This window comes from Cucurbita maxima, unplaced genomic scaffold (assembly GCF_002738345.1).
Source record: "Cucurbita maxima cultivar Rimu unplaced genomic scaffold, Cmax_1.0 Cma_Scf00021, whole genome shotgun sequence".
Lineage (NCBI taxonomy): Eukaryota > Viridiplantae > Streptophyta > Magnoliopsida > Cucurbitales > Cucurbitaceae > Cucurbita > Cucurbita maxima.
Genome location: NW_019272037.1, coordinates 1189065 through 1210650, shown reverse-complemented (window position 1 = coordinate 1210650; position 21586 = coordinate 1189065). Strand labels below are relative to the sequence as shown.

At 35.2% G+C, this 21586-nt stretch overlaps 3 protein-coding genes across 3 annotated transcripts; 1 reads left to right on the top strand and 2 right to left on the bottom strand.

Annotated features, from left to right (window-relative positions):
- Positions 1 to 2000: 2000 nt before the first annotated feature.
- On the bottom strand, positions 2001 to 3857 carry LOC111495568 (glucan endo-1,3-beta-glucosidase 11-like). Its single transcript, XM_023145663.1, has 4 exons — positions 3619 to 3857; positions 3240 to 3529; positions 2441 to 3169; positions 2001 to 2243 (listed from the first exon to the last, which is right to left on the bottom strand). The coding sequence occupies exons 1-4, from the start codon at positions 3659 to 3661 to the stop codon at positions 2154 to 2156; spliced, it is 1152 nt and encodes a 383-aa protein (XP_023001431.1). The 5' UTR covers positions 3662 to 3857; the 3' UTR covers positions 2001 to 2153.
- A 2382-nt stretch (positions 3858 to 6239) lies between these two features.
- LOC111495542 (cullin-4-like) lies at positions 6240 to 19062 on the top strand. The gene is made up of 17 exons (XM_023145625.1): positions 6240 to 6718; positions 7569 to 7684; positions 7799 to 8145; positions 10181 to 10361; positions 11538 to 11660; positions 11766 to 12053; positions 12692 to 12817; positions 12969 to 13070; positions 13211 to 13264; positions 16949 to 17055; positions 17147 to 17207; positions 17289 to 17420; positions 17572 to 17709; positions 17820 to 17900; positions 17993 to 18073; positions 18315 to 18395; positions 18678 to 19062. The coding sequence occupies exons 1-17, from the start codon at positions 6343 to 6345 to the stop codon at positions 18789 to 18791; spliced, it is 2508 nt and encodes an 835-aa protein (XP_023001393.1). The 5' UTR covers positions 6240 to 6342; the 3' UTR covers positions 18792 to 19062.
- Positions 19063 to 19580: 518 nt separating this feature from the next.
- On the bottom strand, positions 19581 to 20414 carry LOC111495593. Its single transcript, XM_023145699.1, has one exon. It carries the CDS (start codon positions 20375 to 20377, stop codon positions 19676 to 19678), a length of 702 nt encoding a protein of 233 aa, XP_023001467.1. The 5' UTR covers positions 20378 to 20414; the 3' UTR covers positions 19581 to 19675.
- Between the last annotated feature and the right edge of the window lie 1172 nt (positions 20415 to 21586).

Sequence of the window (21586 nt, the reverse complement as noted above, 5' to 3'; positions counted from 1 at the left end):
ACTTGATTTATAAAAGGTAAGTGTGTGGCATGGGATTATGGAGATAATGGTCCTATAAAATGAATGTCTTAGGTTCCGTGTATAAAAAATGACCTAAATCTTAGTGATATTAGATCTTTTTACGTAAACCCGAAAAGTAAAACGGTCAAAAAGTCCCTTGACTTTTTAAAGAAGAGAACTAATTTGGAGATACATTGTCGTTCATGTTAAACCAGAGTTTGATAATTTATTCAAAGATCCATCGCTATTCCTTTACTTCCACCGAGAAAGGTTCATTCCGAATCACAAGAGTGATTTTTTTGAATTCATTTTGATTTGAGTTATGGTAATGCAATGCACGAGGTCTCGAAAATCAGGTTGTTTAGAGAAAAAGAGCTTCTTTTTTTTTATGTGAAATTGATTCAAACCCTTTATTTAAAGGTCGGTAATGTTAGAAGACGACTGTCGGTATCTGATGGTAAGATACCTACGGTCGGTATATCTTTAAAAGCGAGGAGAGAATAAACGGACACTTCGAGGGCTACTTAAGGCACTTTAGTGGAAACCTGTAGGACTGGAGCTGTTGGATCTTGCTCAGTGCTGCTATAACTGAAGAACCAAAAAGCTCTGCGTCGAACTTCAGCCCCTGAGAGTTGGCCACGAGGCAAGAGGTCAGTCGTCTAAGTCTTTCTTAAAGTCGAGCCTCAAGACATAAACCATAAAAAAAATCAGGGACGATCCACTTTCTGATGTGTTCAGTCTTTCACTTACCTTCTCCTTTACCGTTGAGCATACTTCTCTTCTACTGTAAAGTGAAGTAGCGAAGCAATGAGACTGGAAGCAATGAGACTAATAGGTGAATGAGCTTGACCTTGTGAAAGAATAGTGAAGGATCATGAATCGTCAGTCTTGACTTTCAACACTTTCTTTTGAAGGAGAAAGAACCAAACAAACACCTATCCTATTCTATTTACCTTGTTCAAGAGGGGAAGGGGAAGATCAAGAATAGTGAAACCTTTAGCTCCGTAACTTCGGGATCAACCTCAATGAATTACAAATTGGATCCTGAACTACTGAACTCACCTTCAAATGCAAGGTAAATAGGTGTTTGGCTCTTCCTCCTGAAACTGAAAGGAAAGACTGAACCACAAACCTTCCCCTTTCTTTGACTCTATGATATTACTTGACCTATACCTTTGCCCCATCAAAAAATAAAACTTAGATTTTCCCATTAAAAGAATTTTTTAGATGGTAAAATATTAAAATTTTCGATATTCTTATAAAATGTCGATTAAAAATAAGAAAAATTCATTTTGCATATTGATTCTAATTCCCAAAAAATATATCGTTATACTAATTTTAATAATAAAAATTAATCGTTTAAGTTATATAAGATAATCAAATAATTAAATCTGGTTTTCTAATATAAAAAAATAACATCATTTTTGTGGTCAAAAGTAATACTTCAAATCTAAGATATTCTTAAAGTTTAAAAAAAATATTTGATAATTAATAAGCACTTAGGGTTAAAGTTGAGTGACAAAACTTATATAATAAGAGCAATATAAAACTTTAGGTATTAAATACTAGTCTACTAAAAAAAGTATTAATATTCTTTATGGCCCACATTATTCCACGTGTCACGCACCATAGTGACTAAAAAGCCCTTATGTTCGGGGAAAGTAGAGAAATAGACCCGACCACGGTCAGAAATGGAAGGGTTGATTTGACTTTTCATACCCCATCAAAAGCAATAATTAAAATTTAAATTTGGATAGGGTCCGTTTCTAATTCTTTAAAAAAAATATAAAAGTTTAGTAATTTTTTCCATTTCTTGATTTTAAGAAACACTTTCAAAATTATATATAAACTTTAGAAATAACAAAAATTAATTTGTTTCTTATTTTTAGTTTTTCAAACAAATAATAAAAAACTTTTATTTTTTAAAATTTTAAAATATTTATTTAATTTAATATATCTTTTCGTAATCCAAAAAGAAAAGGAAAGAACAAGACAAACAATTTCTCGGACAATGAAATATAATCTTAGATTACTAAAGAGAGACTCATTTTAAGATTTATTAAAATTACAATAACTAAATTTAAATATTTAAAAATAAAATAATTCTCAAGACCGAAAATACTATTAAACCCTAAATTTAATTATACACGAGCTTAAAATCGTCTTCTCATAAAAACTTGATAGGTCAGCAAATACACAAACATCCAGTACACCAGGCTTTGATAATATCCCATGATGCCACCCTGTTCAATTCAATTTAAATTCATCCCAACCAAAAAAAAAAAAAAAAAATCAGCTTTTTATTCCAATTATTTATATTTCCAATTTCGTATCGAATATTCTCATAAAATTATGTACAAAATGAAAGTTTAAGAATTTATTAGAAGTTTTAAGATTAGGAGTATACAAGAATAAGCTCGATTTTTTAAGGGTGGATTACCTTGGTAGGGGCGGAAGAAGTGAGAGAAATGGAGGAAGTGCCCTTAAAAGAGGAGAGGCCAACATTGTAGGCCATGGTGCCATCAGGTTGATAAAGGCCATAGTTTCGTTCAGAAGTGGGGCCAGGTTTCAAATTCTCGTTAAACAAAGCGAAGAGGTAAATCTCGAGCCGGATGTTGGGTCTCATGGGCGTGCCTTCGTTAGCCATTTGTCTTCTAAGCAAGTTCCTATTGTAATTAGCGGCGTTTTGGAGCGTGGCTCCATTTTCATTAGGGTCCCCTTTGGAAGGCCATCCAGTTTCCGAGATCCTAACTTCGATCCCCTCAAACCCCATTTTAGCCATGGCGAAATAGACTGCGTCGGCTTGAGCATAGAGCATGTTGTCATAATGAAGCCTCGTGAATGGATCCACCATCCCGGGGTTTGGGTTGAATAATACGTATTCTAAAGGAATCCCATTTGGGTCGTCCTTGTATGCGAAATATGGGTATGCGTTTATCCAAAATGGCGCTTTTGTTCTTGATAGAAACTCCAAGAATTGCGTCATGATTCCGGTGATTTCTGGCTTGAAGCTCCCGGCAGACGGTGGGTATGATTCTTCTAGGACTGCTAGGGAGCTCGGCGTCGAGAGCTTAATGGAGCTTAGCCCGAGTTGGGTTAATGCTGTGTGGATACTCAACATCGCTGGGATTAGTGTCTCCATTAGTGTCATGTCATTCTCCGAAAACACCTGTCATTTTCCAATTTGAGTTTAGGTCAACTTGTCTATTTTTTCAATGGGTTTGAATGATGTAACGAACCTCGTTGCCGACAGCGATCTCGGTGATTTGAGTTGCGGGGACGTAGGGTTTGATGCGTTCCGTGACCCATTGGAGGGCTTGTTGGGGATTCATTAGCTCAGCTAGCATTTGGTTTTCGATAGTGACGATAAGGTTGACCTTGGAGTTGGCAAATGCTGATAAAACCTGTGGATTTGTGTCGTAGATTCTTACTTTTGTTATCCTTAAGGCTGTCAACATGTTTAGAACCTTGTCGGGTGGCGGTAAATTGTTGCCAATTTGACCATAGTTTATACCTAGCGATGTAGCTCCTAATGAAAAGGAAAAAAGATGCAAAATTTCTCAAAATTTAAGCAATTAAAATCATGGGTAATATAAGAAAGCATGAACTCATGAATACCTGAAATAGAGAGAAGAAAGAGAAGGGCGAGATGGAGGAGCATCGTACGTCCTGCTCACAATTTCGAAAAAAATGGATCAAACCAACCAAAGGGTTGTAGGATTGCAATGAGCTAGAGGTGCAGTCGGGTGGCGTAAGCCCGAAAACACAGAGAAAGGAGTAGGGAAAGAGCAATTAAAGAGAGGGCCGCAATTCCTTTCTTTTCTTGTTTCTGTTTTTTTGGATATGGATGTGGATTTGGATTTGGTGTGGCTTGTGAATTTGAGGTTATCTGGTATATATATTGTCGTCCGAGAATGGGAATTTGGAGTGTAGTTGTCTTTACAGCCACGCCAAAGCATAGGCCATTCTAATATTAATGTCCATTGTCAACTTTCTTGGCAAAAAAGCAAATTTCAAAAGGGAAATCCCATTGGGTGGTTAAATTATATACGAGGGGGAAAGGAACAAACCAATATTTTATTTCTTTATTATCACATTTTTTTTAATTAAAATATATATCATCGATCAACAACGTCAGGTAGCTAGAGTTTGAATCATTCCGTGTTCGTTAAATAACAAGTCGTTCTTATTTTTTCGAACGGTCTACATGGAACAACATCCAACGAAATCCCTTTTCTCTTAACCCCGACTCGGATCCGGAATCGTGGGTAAAAAAGGAAAAAAAAAAAAAAAAAAAGAAAGGCAAAAAGTGAGATAAAAACAAAAGAGCTTTGTCACACATACATGTATATAATTAGTGGGTGAAGGGGGGAGTTTTTGGTAAAAGAAAAGGAGTGTCTAATTTGGTAAGAAAAAACACCTCTAAAAAGTAAACATGACATGTGGTTTTAGCCATTTTGGATAAAGGGGGAGTCTCGATAAATCGGGTGGGTCGTACTTATGGATCCATCACTTCATTACAATTCATCGTGGATCCTTTTTCAAGAACTTCGTAGAAATCCAAATCGAGAAAAAAAATAAGATACGTGACCCACTTTTAGAGAGACTTGAATTACGAACCGCTACGTATTAATACGGGATGTATAAAAAAATCGATAAAATTCTTGTTAAATAACCAAAAGCTAGATAAACTAATATGAAATACCGGAAGACTTTGATCCAAGGGTCCTCTATACAAACATAGCTTTGAAACGCTTTCGTCCTCAACAAGCTCCTCTGCTATTATCTGAAAAGAAAAAAAAAATATAAATTAGCAATAATGAGTTTATAATATACTTAGTAAGTAGTCTACTTACAAACTTTAAATCGAATCCAACTCTTTGCTAATACTACGTGTCTTGGTTCCAAATTCTCAGGAACTAACCTTAAGCTTTCAAGCTTGCCCAAGCTTCTAGCTTTGAATACTCTAATCCAAGTTCCTTCATGTTATGGCCCTATCAAACCACTGAGTGGTTCATATAGGTTGATATCGTATGCTCTCGTGATCAGATCGATCGAGTCTCTAAGCCGGGTGTGACATCTAGTCACAAGGTTTATTGTGCATATGCTCCCAAGATATGATACAGGGCCTTAAGTTGAACGGATTTGTCATCAAAATTTCTTTTTATTTTAAAAAATTAATCTTTGCTAACAGTAAAATATGGAAGGGTTTTGTTTTTTTTTAATTAATTAATTTATTTCTTATTTTTTTTAAAAAAAATTATATATATAATGCCTTCCATTTTCAAAGAAGTTCATTGCTAAGTAAAGAATAATATGTTTTCTTTGTGTCAAATTGATTGATTCAAGGTATACATCTATTTTTTACACACGTGCATATTTTATATATTTATATATTTTTTAATGAATATAATTATACAGCAATTATTAAAATCTCAATAATAACAATAATTTAATTTAATTTAATTTAATGATATTTTAAAGATTTATTATTAATAATTCATGAGAATTAATATAGAATTTGACACTCGTACGAAATTAATTATTAATAATCTAACATATTTCAAAATTATATTTTTACGATTTTTATTTGAATGAAAACAAATGTATTAAATAGTTCAGGTCGTAAGAGAATGTCAAGAGCAACAAGTACCAAATATGAATTCTAAATTTTGGTCGGAATTCGAACTAAGGGGCGTTACAAAGAGTGGAGACTAAGAATCGTTATCGGCATATCCAATTCTAATAGTTTTACAGAGAGAGTTTCGATAAGGAGGAAGTGGCCGAATATCACATGCCTAACGTTTATTTATGAATATCCTATTTTTTTTTCTATTTTTAAAAGATTATTAACAAATTGGTTAATTTTAGAAAAAGAAAAAAATAATTATGATAGGGCTTTTGTTTCTATTTGTTTCATTATAAATTGATAATTTATTAATTTTAAGCAAATTTAAGTTAATATAATAAACTAATATTGGAAAAAAGAGATTTATATTTGAGTTAATTTAATTTAAAAATGAACTTTTGTAATAAAGAAATTTATATTTTAGGTTTAAAAATAATTATATTTTAATTATTATTAAACTGCACTTCGATTAATTTTAGAAATAGATATTAAATATTAAATAAGTAGCTATAAACAACCAAAATAATAATTAAAAAAAGAAAAAAGAAAAAAAAACTAATAACAAGAAAAGAAAAAGAAAAAGAAAAAGGGATAGAAGGTAGGAGGGGAATCCTCTGTCTCGGCGTCTTCAGAGAAATCAATCTTCAATTTTTTGTGCACAAAATTTCCTCTTTTCTGCTTCACTGGACAATGCCCTCCTCTTGATCACTTTCATGTCTCTCCCCACCAAACGCTCTGCTAGCGCCACCGCCAACACCGCCGCCAGCTCCGTCGTCTCTTCTTCACCAACTTCCAACGCCTCCATCTCATCCCCTCCAATGAAGAAAACCAAATCCCAAGCTGTTCCGACCTCACTTGACCCCAACAAAAACGGCCTCCACCACCACGACCGCCCTTTTTCCAACATTACTTCATCGGCCGCCGCTGATGACGCTGAGTTCGACCCTTCCTCTATGGCCCTAGATGAAGATCTCAAGCCCGACGATTCCCCTCTCATTGGCGCTAGTCGCGCCGTCGCAACCAATTTGTCGCGGAAGAAAGCCACTCTCCCTCAGCCTGCCAAGAAACTCGTCATTAAGCTTGTTAAAGGTATGTTCTTTCGATCTCGTTCTTTGTTTCTTTTCGAAGGGGTTTAGGCGAATTCATTTTGGGTGTTTTTGTTCATTTCGTGGTTAGGTTTTGTTTTCCCGTGATCGATTCTATTTGTTCTTTTTGACTGCTTTGTGCATTTTGGAGGTTTGGCTTTTCCAGTTGGGGGTTTTCGTGTTGATTGGTGTTTTCTTGTTCTTGTTTTGAAATTACTGGGAATTATGCTGTAAGTGAACATTGGCACTCGGGTTTATTTCGATTTCTTATGGTTTTTGGCCATTCTTTCGAGATTTCTTCGAATGTAGACATGTTTTCTGCTGATTTTCTTTCTGATCGTTGAGTTGTACAGTGGCATTTAAATTTTCACGTGGGACCTATGGAAATCCAAGGTAGAACTATTGAGTAATGACGTACAACTTTCTGATGCGTACGTCATTTCATTACCTCTTCCAGGATTAGGAATAATTACCATTTACTGTACTGGGAGATTAAAAGGAGGAGGCGTGTAAAATTGGAAAGTTCATTTCCTTATGTTTGGATAAAATCTATAGTCAGATATATACACTCTTATACCAATGCCTTAATTTATAGTTAATGGCAATGGAAGATTTTTAGTCAACTGCCAAAATTGGCTATGCTGAAGCAAATGTACTTTCAACTTTGTATTATTACAGTGAGGCCTCATCTATGCCCCGTGTCAGCTTTGTTTTTGTTTACTGCCTTGCCTTTTCTGGTGTAGATCATGTCAATGGTTGTGAAGATGTGAATCATACCCTTGGTTGAACTGATATCCCTTGTTGAAAATGGTTTACGATTTCTTATCTCTTATTTTCCATTTTTCTCTATGAAGCAAAACCGACACTTCCTGCTAATTTTGAGGAGGATACATGGGCAAAGTTGAAATCAGCCATATGTGCCATATTCTTGAAGCAACCTAATTCTTGTGACCTGGAGAAACTTTATCAGGTAATATTTATGATTCTTGTTTTTTTCTCTCCACTTATTTGATAACCAAGGACATAGTTTCTGATCCCCCCCCCATATCTGAGTTTTCTCAACCAATTGCTGTATTATATGCAGGCTGTTAACGATCTTTGCTTGCACAAAATGGGTGGAAATCTTTATCGACGGATTGAGAAGGAGTGTGAAGTGCACATATCTGTAGCATTACAGTCTTTGGTTGGGCAAAGCCCAGATTTGGTGGTTTTCTTGGCTTATGTTGAGAAATGCTGGCAAGATTTTTGTGATCAGATGTTGATGATTCGTGGCATTGCTTTGTATCTGGACAGGACGTATGTCAAACAAACACCAAGTGTGTGCTCATTATGGGACATGGGCCTGCAACTTTTCAGAAAACATTTATCTTTATCTTCAGAGGTTGAGCACAAAACTGTTACGGGTCTATTAAGAATGATTGAGAAAGAAAGGTCAATCTCTATTCTTAATGATGCAATAATTTTATTTTAGTCTAATCAATGTTTTAAAAGGCTAAAGGCGGTCTTGAGGTGGTAGGAGGCGTAAGCCTTAAATTAAACTAAAACATCTAACAAGTCCTATTTTAGTACGACCAAGTATTACTAAACATAATAGTCATATAAGAGAACAAAGATAGAATTACCCCTGTCAATTGCCATTGTAAAAGGATATCTTTAACCGGTCATATTGTCTCAACTCGAACCTTTATATTTTTAAGAATAAGACAAATTAATAGTATTCTTCTAATCATTACATGAGGCATAGAGACTTTAAGCCTTGTGGTTTGAAGGAGGCGTAAGTCTCAAGCACAAAAGTTAGAGCCTTGCCTCGAGGCGAGCCTCAATACGTTAGCCTCAAATAGCCTTTTAAAACATTGAGTATAATGGATGTTGCTTATGCACATAGTATTGCATGTTTTTTTTTATTTTTTTGGAAATGAATTTAGCATTGTGACTCATGCACTTTTTGAGTTATTAAAATTAGTAGTTGAGCTATTTGTTGATGAAAAAGCTTGCTTACTTGCAACAAGTTGTTAGTAGTCTTGGTTTATTTGGATGATATAAGCTATTGACAAAAAATGGCCTCAGCAGATCCTGATATAGGTTTCTGCGACTTAGAATGAGTTATCGACAAGCAGTTATGATACTCTTTTCTTTCAAAGATCTTTGTGTCCATTATATAGAAATGTTTAATAGGAAACTTTTTCGTTGTTTTAGCAAAGAAAGAATACAAAGTGATATACTGCCACTGAGAATTTAGAAAAGGACACCACGATTCAAGTTAGTCATAGAGATTAGTACAAAAGGAAAATGATACAGGAAATTTGGTTAGGTCAATGATTACCTCATCCATTTTTCCTTGATTGATTTGGTTGTGTTCCTTTCTAGCCATAGACCAGTCGTTGCTTTAAATCATTCAGCCTCAAAATTATTCCTTCCTTTAGAATATTCCCCACCTTGCAATTGGAGAAGTTTGTTGCCTCCATTTTCTAGCCGTACTTGTTGCAATCAATCTTGTTTCCTTTGTTGTTCACATGTCAATGTGTTCCTTCATATATTTCTCTGATCTTTTTCCTCATTAGAAAGTCACGTATGATCAGATGATGCCGTATTTAGACCATACTATTACAGCAAACCCAGTAATGAAAGGGCACTTACTCCATACACTTTGATTTGTGTCATGATGTTTCTGAGCTTCTTCATTAGTTTGGACTTTGGACTTTGGTCTTTTCTTGATTTGTGGGTGTAATTGAAACCAAATATTTGTGGAATTTAAATCTGAGAGAAAACTACATACTTATTTTTCTGCTTTGTTTTGAAAACTATTGGAAGCTTGGAAATATTGGACATGCTGCAATAAAAGCTATTGGAACCATCAAACAATATCTTCGTGAAAACTTTCTTTTGCGCATTGAGTCATTCACCTTTGGCCTCTCTCTCCCATCAATTTTCAATTTATGAATCTAACACCATATGATATTTATTTAATCTTTGTAAATGCAAGATAGATCCTTGGTACATAGATTATAATAAATAAATATGCATTGTTGTATTGTGAAATATCCTTGTATAAGATGAGTTTTGTCCAAGTCATGGAGTGAAATATTATTGGTAGGGTCAAGTTTGGGTATATGATCCCTTATGTTTGAGACCCAATGTGCCCATGGGAATTATTGGTTCTTGGTTCTCTGAAGTTGACACATTGGTTAATGGCCTATAATCCAAGTGAGACATTGCAAGTGTGCAATTGTAGCTTGCTTCATATTGGAAATTTGTAATTTTCTGTCCTCCACCATGCATAAGAATTTCAGAATTTTCTAAAACCACACAAGCCGATTTTACTGATGGCTAACAATTCATTATGACATACAATATAAAAAGTTTTTTTTTTCTTTATACAATTGATTTATTTGTTAGATTTTTCCATATTAAAAGAACTTATTATGTAAAATATTTGACTAACATGGATCTTGTATTGGTCTTTTAGGTTAGGTGAAGCAATTAATCGGACTCTCCTCAACCACCTTCTGAAGATGTTCACTGCACTAGGAATTTACTCGGAGAGCTTTGAAAAGCCATTCCTTGAATACACTTCTGAGTTTTATGCTGCTGAAGGCATGAAACACATGCAGCAGTCGGATGTTTCAGAATATTTAAAGCATGCAGAGGTCTGCATTGTTCTTTTCTTGTATTAGACTTGCTCATTTTCTTATACATGTTCATTAATTGATTATATCCACAGTAAAGAAAAAGTATTAAAGAAGAAACTAAGGAGCAATGACTGGAAATCAGACCCAAGTCTAAGGAAGAAGATTAGAAAAATACAACCCTAATTGTAAAAATAAGAAGAAAGGGGCTAATCACGAATCTATTGATTTTAGAAGCTCATAAAGAGTTTATGAACTCTCATACATAAAAAGGGTTATAGAACTTTTATGCGTTATGCCTCAAAATTAACTCATCTTCCACTCTCTTCCTCTTCTCAAACCTGATAAAATAAATCCTGTTCACTCTTTTCATGATTTCTTAGAAAATGATGCAAGGAAGGACTTGATAGAAAATGATAGTGAGGAGGAATTTTTCCACTGTAAGCCAGACAATCCAGCATAATTTGAAGGCCTTGCTCAGATTGTCCCAAAAAGACCTGGAAAAGAGGCATTATACGGACAAGTTATGATGGATGCATCTTGTTGCCCAGCATCCTTTTATGGTTAAGACACATCCAAGCGTGTCTTTCTTTGAATGGTTTTACTATGCTAACCTTTCTTGAAACCACTGTCTACAGGAAAGAAAGAAATCCCCGACCTTTATAATTTTCACCTTCCAAAATGAATACGACAAAGTTTGGTCTGAAAACTTGGCTGTTCTTGATGTAAAGAAGGGCTTGTGAAGGATCCCGAGGTTCTGGAAATCAGAAAACCTGGGTCTGGTATAGCGGGTCTGAAGTTTTCTAGGTTGGACATCAAAGTGGACCTTTTCTTCATTTCCTCTTCTTCCCTTTCTTCTATAACCTTCCTAAACTCACTCTCCTAGTGATGAACTTCTGTAATACCAGCAGACATTCTGCATTAATAAACAGAAGAAGCGAACTGTTGGATATCACTTCATTGTAAAAGTATCAAGGGAACATGGCTTGGAGGCTTCTTGCTGTGTGAAGTGTAAAGTTGATCTGAGTTGTAGGCTAAGCAGCAATTCTTAGTTCTGAATATCATAGTTAATGAATGTGAACAGCTTAATAGATTGCTTGGTACAAAAAAGATTGATATTGTGTCCTTTGAATAACTGTACGACATCTTCCTTGTTTTGCTTACTAACCATCCATTTATGTTAATCTGTTGTTCCAGGGAAGGTTGCAGGCAGAGCAAGATAGATGTTTGCACTATCTTGATTCAAGTACAAGAAAGCCCCTGATAGCAACCACAGAAAGGCAACTCCTTGAACGTCATATATCTGCAATTCTTGATAAGGTTCCATTGATAACTCTGATTTTATATTCTATCATAAATTCTTGTTCTTCCATATTGTTTTCTTGCACAATTCCAATGTTTATTTAGACATGCTTTTTTCTTTAGGGTTTTACATTGCTGATGGATGGGAATCGTATGGGAGACCTTCTGAGGATGTACACGCTTATTTCAAGGGTCAATGCCCTTGAATCACTTAGACAAGCCCTTAGTTCATATATACGAAAAACTGGGCAAAATATTGTCATGGATGATGAGAAGGACAAAGATATGGTATCATCACTTTTAGAATTCAAGGCTTCTCTTGATACAATATGGGAAGAAAGCTTTTCAAAGAATGAAGCTTTTAGCAATACTATAAAGGATGCATTTGAGCATCTTATTAATCTTCGTCAGGTACCTCTCTCTTCATGTTTGTTTTCTTGTTTTCTTTTTAGAATTTTCCCATTACTATTTGTAGTTAATTAGAATATGAGGTGCACATACATTCTTAAACTGCAGCCTAATTAAAATAATAACCATGTAATTGGTAATATTCTGTCTGGCGTGCTTTATTGACAGTGTTTAAAAATGTATATCTGGTGATGTTGAGGGGCGAGACGAGACACACCATTTATTAAGAAAGAAAAAAGCAAAGTTGAGAATTAATGTTTCAGCTCGTTGAGCGGAGAATAAAGGGGAAGAAGCAACCCTATTTGATCAGCCAAGTGCTATAGGCATGATTGGCACGAGGATTTCAACTTACGTCTTCTTTTTTTTTCAGATATAATGTGATCAACTTTGGACTTTGATCTTATTCATAATTTGTAAAAACTAGGAACCTAACTTTTATCTCTGTGTAAATTAATTCTTCTGATCTATATTACTTTCAAGACCTAGGTTCGGTTGCCTCATCTTTTCATGTCTTGTTCTTCCATAATGCTTTACATGTCTCAACATACATTCAACATTTTTTTTGTATCATTGTTTCAGTCTATGGCAGCTGCTCTATGTTCAATTATGTGATCTAACAGCATAATCTTTTCCTCCTGTAGAATCGTCCTGCTGAACTGATTGCAAAGTTTCTGGATGAAAAGCTTCGTGCTGGAAACAAGGGTACTTCTGAAGAAGAATTGGAGGGTACACTGGACAAAGTGTTGGTTCTGTTCAGGTTTATTCAGGTAGTTATCATTATTAGTGGAAAGAGTCATGGGAGATCTAATTGATCTGGAATTATTTTTTCTTGAATTTTTATTTCATTTTGCCATAGCTTAAGCACATTTATGCTTGACATGGAGAAACAATTCTTTTGCTTCATTTTGTTCATTTTAGGGTAAGGATGTGTTTGAAGCCTTTTACAAGAAGGATCTAGCAAAGAGGCTACTTCTAGGAAAGAGTGCTTCGATTGATGCTGAGAAGTCTATGATCTCCAAAGTCAGATTAATTTTCCTTAATTCAAATTTCAATAGTGGTTATTGTGAATTATTTACTAATCATGCCAACAAGTTTTTAAATTATTCTTTAACTCGTAGTTGATTATATAATCCTAACTAGTTCTTTTTGCTTTGTCACAGCTGAAGACCGAGTGTGGTAGTCAGTTTACGAACAAACTTGAAGGAATGTTTAAGGTGCATACTTCCGGAATTTATTTTCAATCTCATGTTTTTGTGAATTGTGGTTAGTTATGAAGAATGATTTCAATTGACTTCAAATGGCATCCTTGCTCCTAGTTTTTCTTTTGTAGGCTGCATCTGGGGGTTATTCTTTTTTTTTTTTTTTTTTTTTTTTTTCCGTTTAAAAAATTGGTTTTATATGATGCTGGTTGGAGTTTGAAGGTGTACCTTATTGGTATTTTGCTTGTTTCCATACCATTAAAACTATTAAGTGTATCTTGCACGTCTCTTCTCTTATCTCAACTGGACAGTGATGTTACCTTGCTCTTTTTTTAAATTAAATTTTGATTGATTTATTTATTTTTTAAGTTGGACAAATGAAACTAAATATTTTTCCAGACAAAATTGCAAGGGAGAAGGGATGGACAAGGCATATCTTGAACGCTCTCCAATTGGATGGTATAGAAAATGGAGAATAATTATAACGTGCCGAGATGATTAATATCGTATAACTTTTCATAGTGATAAACAAAATTTCTGTTGTTATTTATTTTGAGTGAATAGACCCAATAGTAGTCACCCTTAATCCAATTACCTTAACCTTCCTACAAAACTGCGATTGGATTGAGTTAAATCAGAAATGAGCGGATTTGGAGAGGAGAGTGCTGTTAGTAGTTGAATAGATTGAAGATGGACCACCATACCTTCATTGGTTTTTGGATGGATAGACCACCGTTGCTTCATTGTAAACTCTCACAGAACAAAGATGATGTTCTGATTTTGCTCTCTTGCCCCAAACACAGCAATTAGGGAAATAATCATTAGGATCACACAACTCACCCACTCAATCTAGATGGAGAAACATGGAAAATAAAAGACAATATGTAAGGAGAAATATACGTAGAGACACCAGAAAGTAAAACTCCATGGATGCTAGGATTTATTTATAGATGATTTCAAGTAGTTACCGTTGAGATAAATTCCTTTTTGAAACTCTAAATAGGAGAAGATAAAGGCTCTATTTTTTAAACTAAATAGGAGAATAAATTAGATACTATCTTAGAAACTATTAAGATATGAGGCTCCACAAACATACTGTCCAATGGTTGTGGGTTGTACCACCAGGGACCTACCTCGCCCTTCTCTTAGACTCGACATGGGACTTCCCACACAAACCATGATAAACTAGCATCACATATTCTTGCTTAAGCTAAATGTGGCCATCTTGGACTTAACACTCGTATTATTTGAGTTGCACAGATTAACCACAATATTTCCCCGTCGTGGTTACATCCCTTATTGAAGCAAAGACTAAAAACTTGTAACATAGTCCTTTCACTTGTTGGCACTATACTTCAGCCAACTCTTTGCTTCTCAGGTCTTGTTGTAGCTTCATTCTTCGTGTCGCTCATGTCCAGCCTTATGCTCTCATCTTGAGCGAATGCTAGTGTCAATAATTCTTGTTTATCTATCCACCTTAGGCACGAGGTGATGACTCAAGAAATACACGTGTACTCACTTTTTGGAGCACTTCTATGAGTGTTGCTTGCCTCTCTTATGTCCACTCCTCTTAGAGCACTTCCACGCGATGGCTTAAGGAATACACGTGTGCTCACTTCTTGGAGCACTTTGATGGGCGTCGGTTGCCTCTCTCGTGCTCACTGCTCTTAGAGCCTCCACTGTGCCAGCCTCCTTCACCAATCCTCTAAATCAGAATCCTCCTTGACTTCGTGTGTAAGGTGCCATGTTTCTAGACAACGTCAATTGGATTAACCTTAGAGCTTATCGATCCTTGAGGTTCCACTGCGTTTCTGGACAACGTCAACTGGATGAACCCTAGAGCCTACTGATCCTTGAACTTCCACTGCGTTTCTGAACAACTTCTACGGGATCAACCATATAGCTTGCCGATCCTTGAACTTCCACTGCGTTTCTGGACAATGTCAATTGGATCAACCCTGGAGCCTGCTGATCCTTGAACTTCCATTACGTTTCTTGACAACGTAAACTGGATCAACCCTAGAGCTTGTTGAACCTTGAACTTCCATTGCGTTTTTGAATAGCATCAATTGGATCAACCTTGGAGCCTATCGATCCTTGAGCTTTCATTGCAGATCAACCCTAGAGCCTATCGATCCTTGAGCTTCTACTGCATTTCTGGACCGTATCAACTGGATCAACGCTAGAGCCTACCGATCCTTGATCTTCAATTGTGTTTATGAACAGAATCAATTGGATCAACCCTAGAGCCTCCCGATCCTTGTGCTTTTACTGCTTCTTAGTCATGGAATCCAACCTCACCCCAGACAAGGGTTCTTGAAGATCTTTCCGGTATAGATAATCTTCAATAGGGATCTTTCCGAATTTGATCCAACTTGTTGATCCATCAAGCTTCTCTTCAGCAGTTACCCTACGAGAATGAACCTTCTCTTTCTTTGTTTCCCGCAAAAGCGAAAAATACTGATCCATTCTTTCTCCAAATTTTTTGGTCAAAAAATTTCATCTATTAAACTAATCTAGAATTGAGCTTCTTTGAAAATTGATTGGGTCCTTCGTCTGTAGTGATAGCTACCCTTGATCCGCCCTCATATCCGTTGCCATCAACTTCTTTTTGATTATCGTATGCACTTCGTAACCGCCCATTTTTTCTACTATATGCTCTGTCATCTTTGTTAGCATCTCCTCGCTGCTGTCCTCCTCCGCCACCTTAATTTCCTCATCTGGGTCGTCTTCATCGTCAGCTCGTGCGGGATTCTAGCAATTGAGTCGTCGCTGCCATTCACAACCTCAGGCAAGATTTCAGCTTTCGAGTCAACTTCGTTCATCAGCGACGGTGTGTCAGGTTTTTCGTGACTAGGGCAGTCAACATATTCTACTAGAAACCTCTTCTTTTTCTCATCTTCACAGATCGTGGTGAATTCTTCCTAGCTTTGATACCATTTGTTAGGATCGTACAACTCACCCACTCGATCTAGATGAAGACATGAAAAACAAAAAAGAGAAGATGCAATTACAAATATACATAGAGACACTGAGATGTAAAACTCCATGGTGGCTAGGATTTATCTATAGATGACTTCAATTAGTTACAGATAAGATAACCCTTTTAAAAACTAAATCGAATTCTATCTTAGAAACTAAATAGGAGAATGGATAAGATTCTATCTTAGAAACTACTAAGATATTAGGTTCCACAGCCTATCATAATAGTTGTATTCCTCATCTGGATGTGATGGGAATTGATTTTTCCATTATCAAAATGGAACCTAATAATAAACTTCACCTTATGCATTTTAAGCTTCAAAAGTGTGTTAAGGTCTACAAATCAGATAACCTTTAGTATTAAGGTGGTAGAATATGGATTTACGAGAAAGTCTGTGGGCTTGTGTGCATATCCTGAGGCCAGGGGAAAGGGTAGAACAACAATGTTGATTTAGTTTTGCTGTTATACGGAGCTAATGTTCAGAGGAACGTCCTTTTGATGAACTGAAAAACTCATCATTCCTCATTTTCTTCCCTCTCTCCTCTCCCTCTCGCTCTTTTTTTTTTTTTTTTTTTCAATTTTTCCTTCACACATGTCTACTAACTACTATACTTGTCTTCCGTCTGAATTTCACAAATTAGTTGTGTAGTTAATGCTGTATTTGAATTACTTCTCAGACTATCTCCTGAAATTTATTTTATGGTGTATTGTATTAGGACATTGAGTTGTCTAAAGAGATCAACGAATCTTTTAAGCAATCATCCCAAGCGAGGACAAAGCTTCCCATGGGGATTGAGATGAGTGTTCATGTCTTGACTACTGGGTAAGTTGTAATTAATGTGATTATCTACTGATTAACTCATTGATTGCTTCGGTTTTGACAGGAATGTTAACAATCTATTGGTTGTCTGTAGGTACTGGCCAACTTATCCTCCCATGGATGTTAGGCTTCCCCATGAGTTGAATGTCTATCAGGTTGAAAGCAAGATAATAGTATGCATCTTAATTTACATGTAACTTGGAGTAGTCCTTTGATTCCTTTGCTTTGTTTTATAGGACATTTTCAAGGAGTTTTATTTGAGCAAGTACAGTGGGAGACGCCTAATGTGGCATAATTCATTAGGCCACTGTGTGTTGAAAGCCGAGTTCCCAAAAGGTAAAAAGGAGTTGGCAGTTTCCCTATTTCAGGTGAGTTAATTCGTAGGCATTATAGCTGTTTTAAGGGATTCTTTGGGGCATTGTCTTTTATCCTCTTCTCTATCTCTTTAATGAAATGGGGTTGGAAAGCATTTTATTTTATTACCATTTGGAGAGATTTAATCTGTGCATTGTGATCCAGACCGTGGTCTTAATGCTTTTCAACGATGCTGAAAAACTAAGCCTGCAAGATATTAGAGAATCTACTGGAATTGAGGATAAAGAACTCAGAAGAACTTTACAGTCACTTGCCTGTGGAAAAGTTCGAGTACTACAAAAGGTGGATAGCACCTTCGTTTGATGTCTTTATTTGTTGAAGATATAAAATTATTTTAATATACTCTCAAGAGTTCTGAATCTGAGTTCTCTCTCCCCCCATCTTATATTTAGATGCCAAAAGGCAGAGATGTTGAGGACAATGATTCATTTATGTTCAATGAAGGATTTACTGCTCCACTCTACCGTCTTAAGGTATGCCAATTTTCATTTTATCTACCTGGAACAATCGTGTTACTTCAAACCGCCGTAGCTGAAAATTCATTGTATTGTTGTGGGCGATGCAGGTAAATGCAATTCAGATGAAGGAAACGGTAGAAGAGAATACCAGCACTACTGAAAGAGTCTTTCAGGACCGTCAATATCAGGTTAGCCATTATTCTCTTTAATTTTCCCCCTTTCTTTACAGGGAGACTGTCAGTTCATATAATTTGAACTCAAATATAAACTAACTGGATCATACAGTTAGATATAGTTACTTGTTCAGTGGTGTAATGTAAGTGAAGAATAGGCTGGAAAGGCTTGTTATTATTTCTGACCAAACAGCAGAATGAACAGTAGATTACCAAATTCATGGACCCTTAAACTTGTTTTGCGTGGTACCTGCAGGTCGATGCTGCTATTGTTCGAATAATGAAAACCCGAAAAGTGCTAAGTCACACTCTTCTGATAACTGAACTCTTCCAACAGGTAAAAGGCATTTTTTTTCTTTAATTTCCATGCATTCATCTTCTCGTGTTGAATCGGTATAATAGTATACTGTTCTTATCTTTTCGTTTCCCATGCATTCTTTTACTCCACAGTTAAATTTGTAATAATATTACCTATTATATTTACCCTAATACGAAAGCAGGCTTTTCTGCCTGCAAATGAAAGTAAAATTTGAATGGAGCATGCAAGAAAGTGACTAGTTGTAATATATTTGACTGTTGACGATGTTGAAGTGGATTATTGTGGTGTGTTGATGAACAGTTAAAGTTTCCAATAAAGCCAGCTGATTTGAAGAAGCGGATTGAAAGTCTTATCGATAGAGAGTACCTAGAACGTGACAAGAACAACCCTCAGATATACAATTACCTTGCCTAAAACAGTCTTTTCTCCTCGCTAACAACACAAAAATTTCGGCCGTTGGAAGCTGGGGAGGAGGGATCGATCCCTTTGTCAGATTAATGTACAGAAAGAATTTTAGTTTCGATATTTTTGGCTGCGCTGGACGTTGATTGTAAAGCATAATTTTGTATCTCTTTCAGTGTCTGTGGTCTCTGGTAAAAGTTCTGTACCTGATGAAATCATCTTCTCAAGCTTACAACAAAAAAAAGTTATATTAAAGCAAAGATCCCAATTTTAGTTTCATCAATATTCTTTGGGAAGAAGAGTCTATGCCTTGATTTGAGGACGAGAGTTCCAATTTTGTGTTTAGTAAGGGTGCAACCAAACTGTCCAAGCCACTCGAAGCTTTCGGGGTTCGGTTCAGGCAGTAGTTACCTATGGTTTGATTGCTGGAAAACTAAGGTGAATTGGTTGGGGTCGGTTTCATACAAACCTAAATGTCATTGTTTCCTCTTTGTATGTTGCATCTCATCGTCTTCATTTGGGAGTTCAGAGAGTTTAATCTTCTCGTTTTAACGTTAGGTAACATTATTTTGATATTACTCTTTCGTCTCCTCAATATATCAAATCAGGCATATATTTCAAATATATTATATTGGCATATAAGTTATATGTTTTTTTTTAGCGTACGTTAATTCAAATCATACATATGATACTTTTTCGAGTGTTCATAAACTGAAAACATTCTTTCGATCTATCTGTAATAACAAATTTAAATTATTGTTTTGAGAGTCCTCCCTTCCAACTTTTTAATGTCTTATTTTTCTTATTGCTCAACTTTTTTGTGTGTGCACTTTCAAGATTGCCTATAATTACAGACACAAACAAAGCTAGACAAAACTTTTGGACGTAATATAATTCTAAATTAAAGCCTGGTGGCCCTTTTTATGAGACTTTAATTCAGCTGATTTAGTTTCAAGTCTCATTTGTGTGTTAAATCTTTGAATAAACTCTTCCACCCTTCTGTTCAGTTCTTCATCTGTCATCTTTGAATACTCATTTTCTTCTAATTCCTTCCCTTCATACTTACCACTTTCTGATCTCTTCGCCATCTTTTTCTTGCTCTCCTTTGACACAGTTCTTTTGGGTTTCTCTGACTTGCTCCGCTGGTAAGTTCTCACCGGAGTCGTCTTCAACGGCGGCAGAGAATCGCATCGATCTTGAACAATATTTTGCAAATTCCCATCTGGGTATTCTCTCTTTTCCTCAAATACTACAAATGAAGAAGTTTGATGTTGAAAATGAGTTATCTTTGGGTTGGGAGGTGAGTAATGTTCATAAAAATGGGATCTTTTGTATTGGGAGAGAGAGAAATAGGCATAATCAGCAGCAATGATGAAGATGAGGGTATTGGAAATGAAGAACCAGAAAATTGTGCTGTTGAAGAGAGATGAAAAAGAGAGGTTTTTGAAGATGATGCAAAAGGAGAGAAGGAATAATAGGGAGGAGAAGAATGCTAGTATGCAATCATTTGTATATTTATTGTAAGTGTTTGGTTTGGGTTTGGGTTTGTAGGGCATAAATGGATTATCAAGTGATACAAGATTTGAATGAGATGACATTTGGGCTGAACAAAAAGAAGAAAAACAATGGAGTTTTTGAGTTGAGAGATTGAATGGTTGGGGTTTGAGAGAGAGATTTCAAGAGGGTTTTTCCTTTTATAGCCACTTGGATGTGAGTTCAAAGGATTATGCATGATTACTTCTTGTCTAGGCTTGTTGTGAGATATGTGGCTAATTATTGAATTAACCTCAAATTACTATTTTACCCTTTCTTTTTTTTCTTCTTTTTATATATTTTATTCCCGTACATATCTAGTTGTTCGTAGTTTTTAAATTATTCGAGGAAGTTAGATATGTGACACCCAAACAAAAGATGATGCATGAATAAACTAAAAACTACATCTGAGTGAAAACGATCTTGAGGATGGAATGACTAAAAAATGTTCTAAGTTAAAACCTACCAAATATGTACTTTCTTTTTTGGTAGCTCAATCATAAAAACTCCGAAGATCAACATATTTTGGTTAGAGTAATCCAATGTTGGAATTTTCTTACCACGCATGTGAGTGAAATCAAAACATATTAAAACTAGAGTTGATCTATGATAGAAGTGAGATGTAAATGTGTCAATATTACAGGAGAATGCTGAAGTGGTGTCAAATTTTATATAATAATAATAAAATATATATATATATATTGAAAAAAATAATTTTATACATAAACGAGCATTATAATGAAGCGTTATTATTAAATCTTTTAAAAATGAATTTTATAGAAGGGTAAGAGATGTCAACTTGTAATATTTTATTATTTACTCTCACTAATGTTTATCAATATTAATATATATAAAGGATAAGTAATTTTATTTTTTATGGAAACTCAAGAAATAATGCCAACTCATCACAAAATGTCAAGTAAATAGGAATAGTCTTAAATTATTTTGCTTTTGGTTGTATATTAATTTATTTATTATATTTTAAAATATATTGAATTTCTAATTTTAAGATCATATTTAACGCAACCACAAGTAATTAATGGAAAGTGCGAAAAAACATTAAAAAAAAAAGTATATTTAAATATGGTCATTTTTGAGTTTATCATATAAAAAAAATTATTTAATTTTTTTTTTAAATATGGTCATTTTTCAAAGAATAGTATCTTTCATATATTTTTTTCCTCTTTATGAAATTTGGTTTCTTATTATTCATACCATGGGTAAGAAAAAAATAAAATAAACAATTTTATTTTTTATTTATTTATTATTTATTT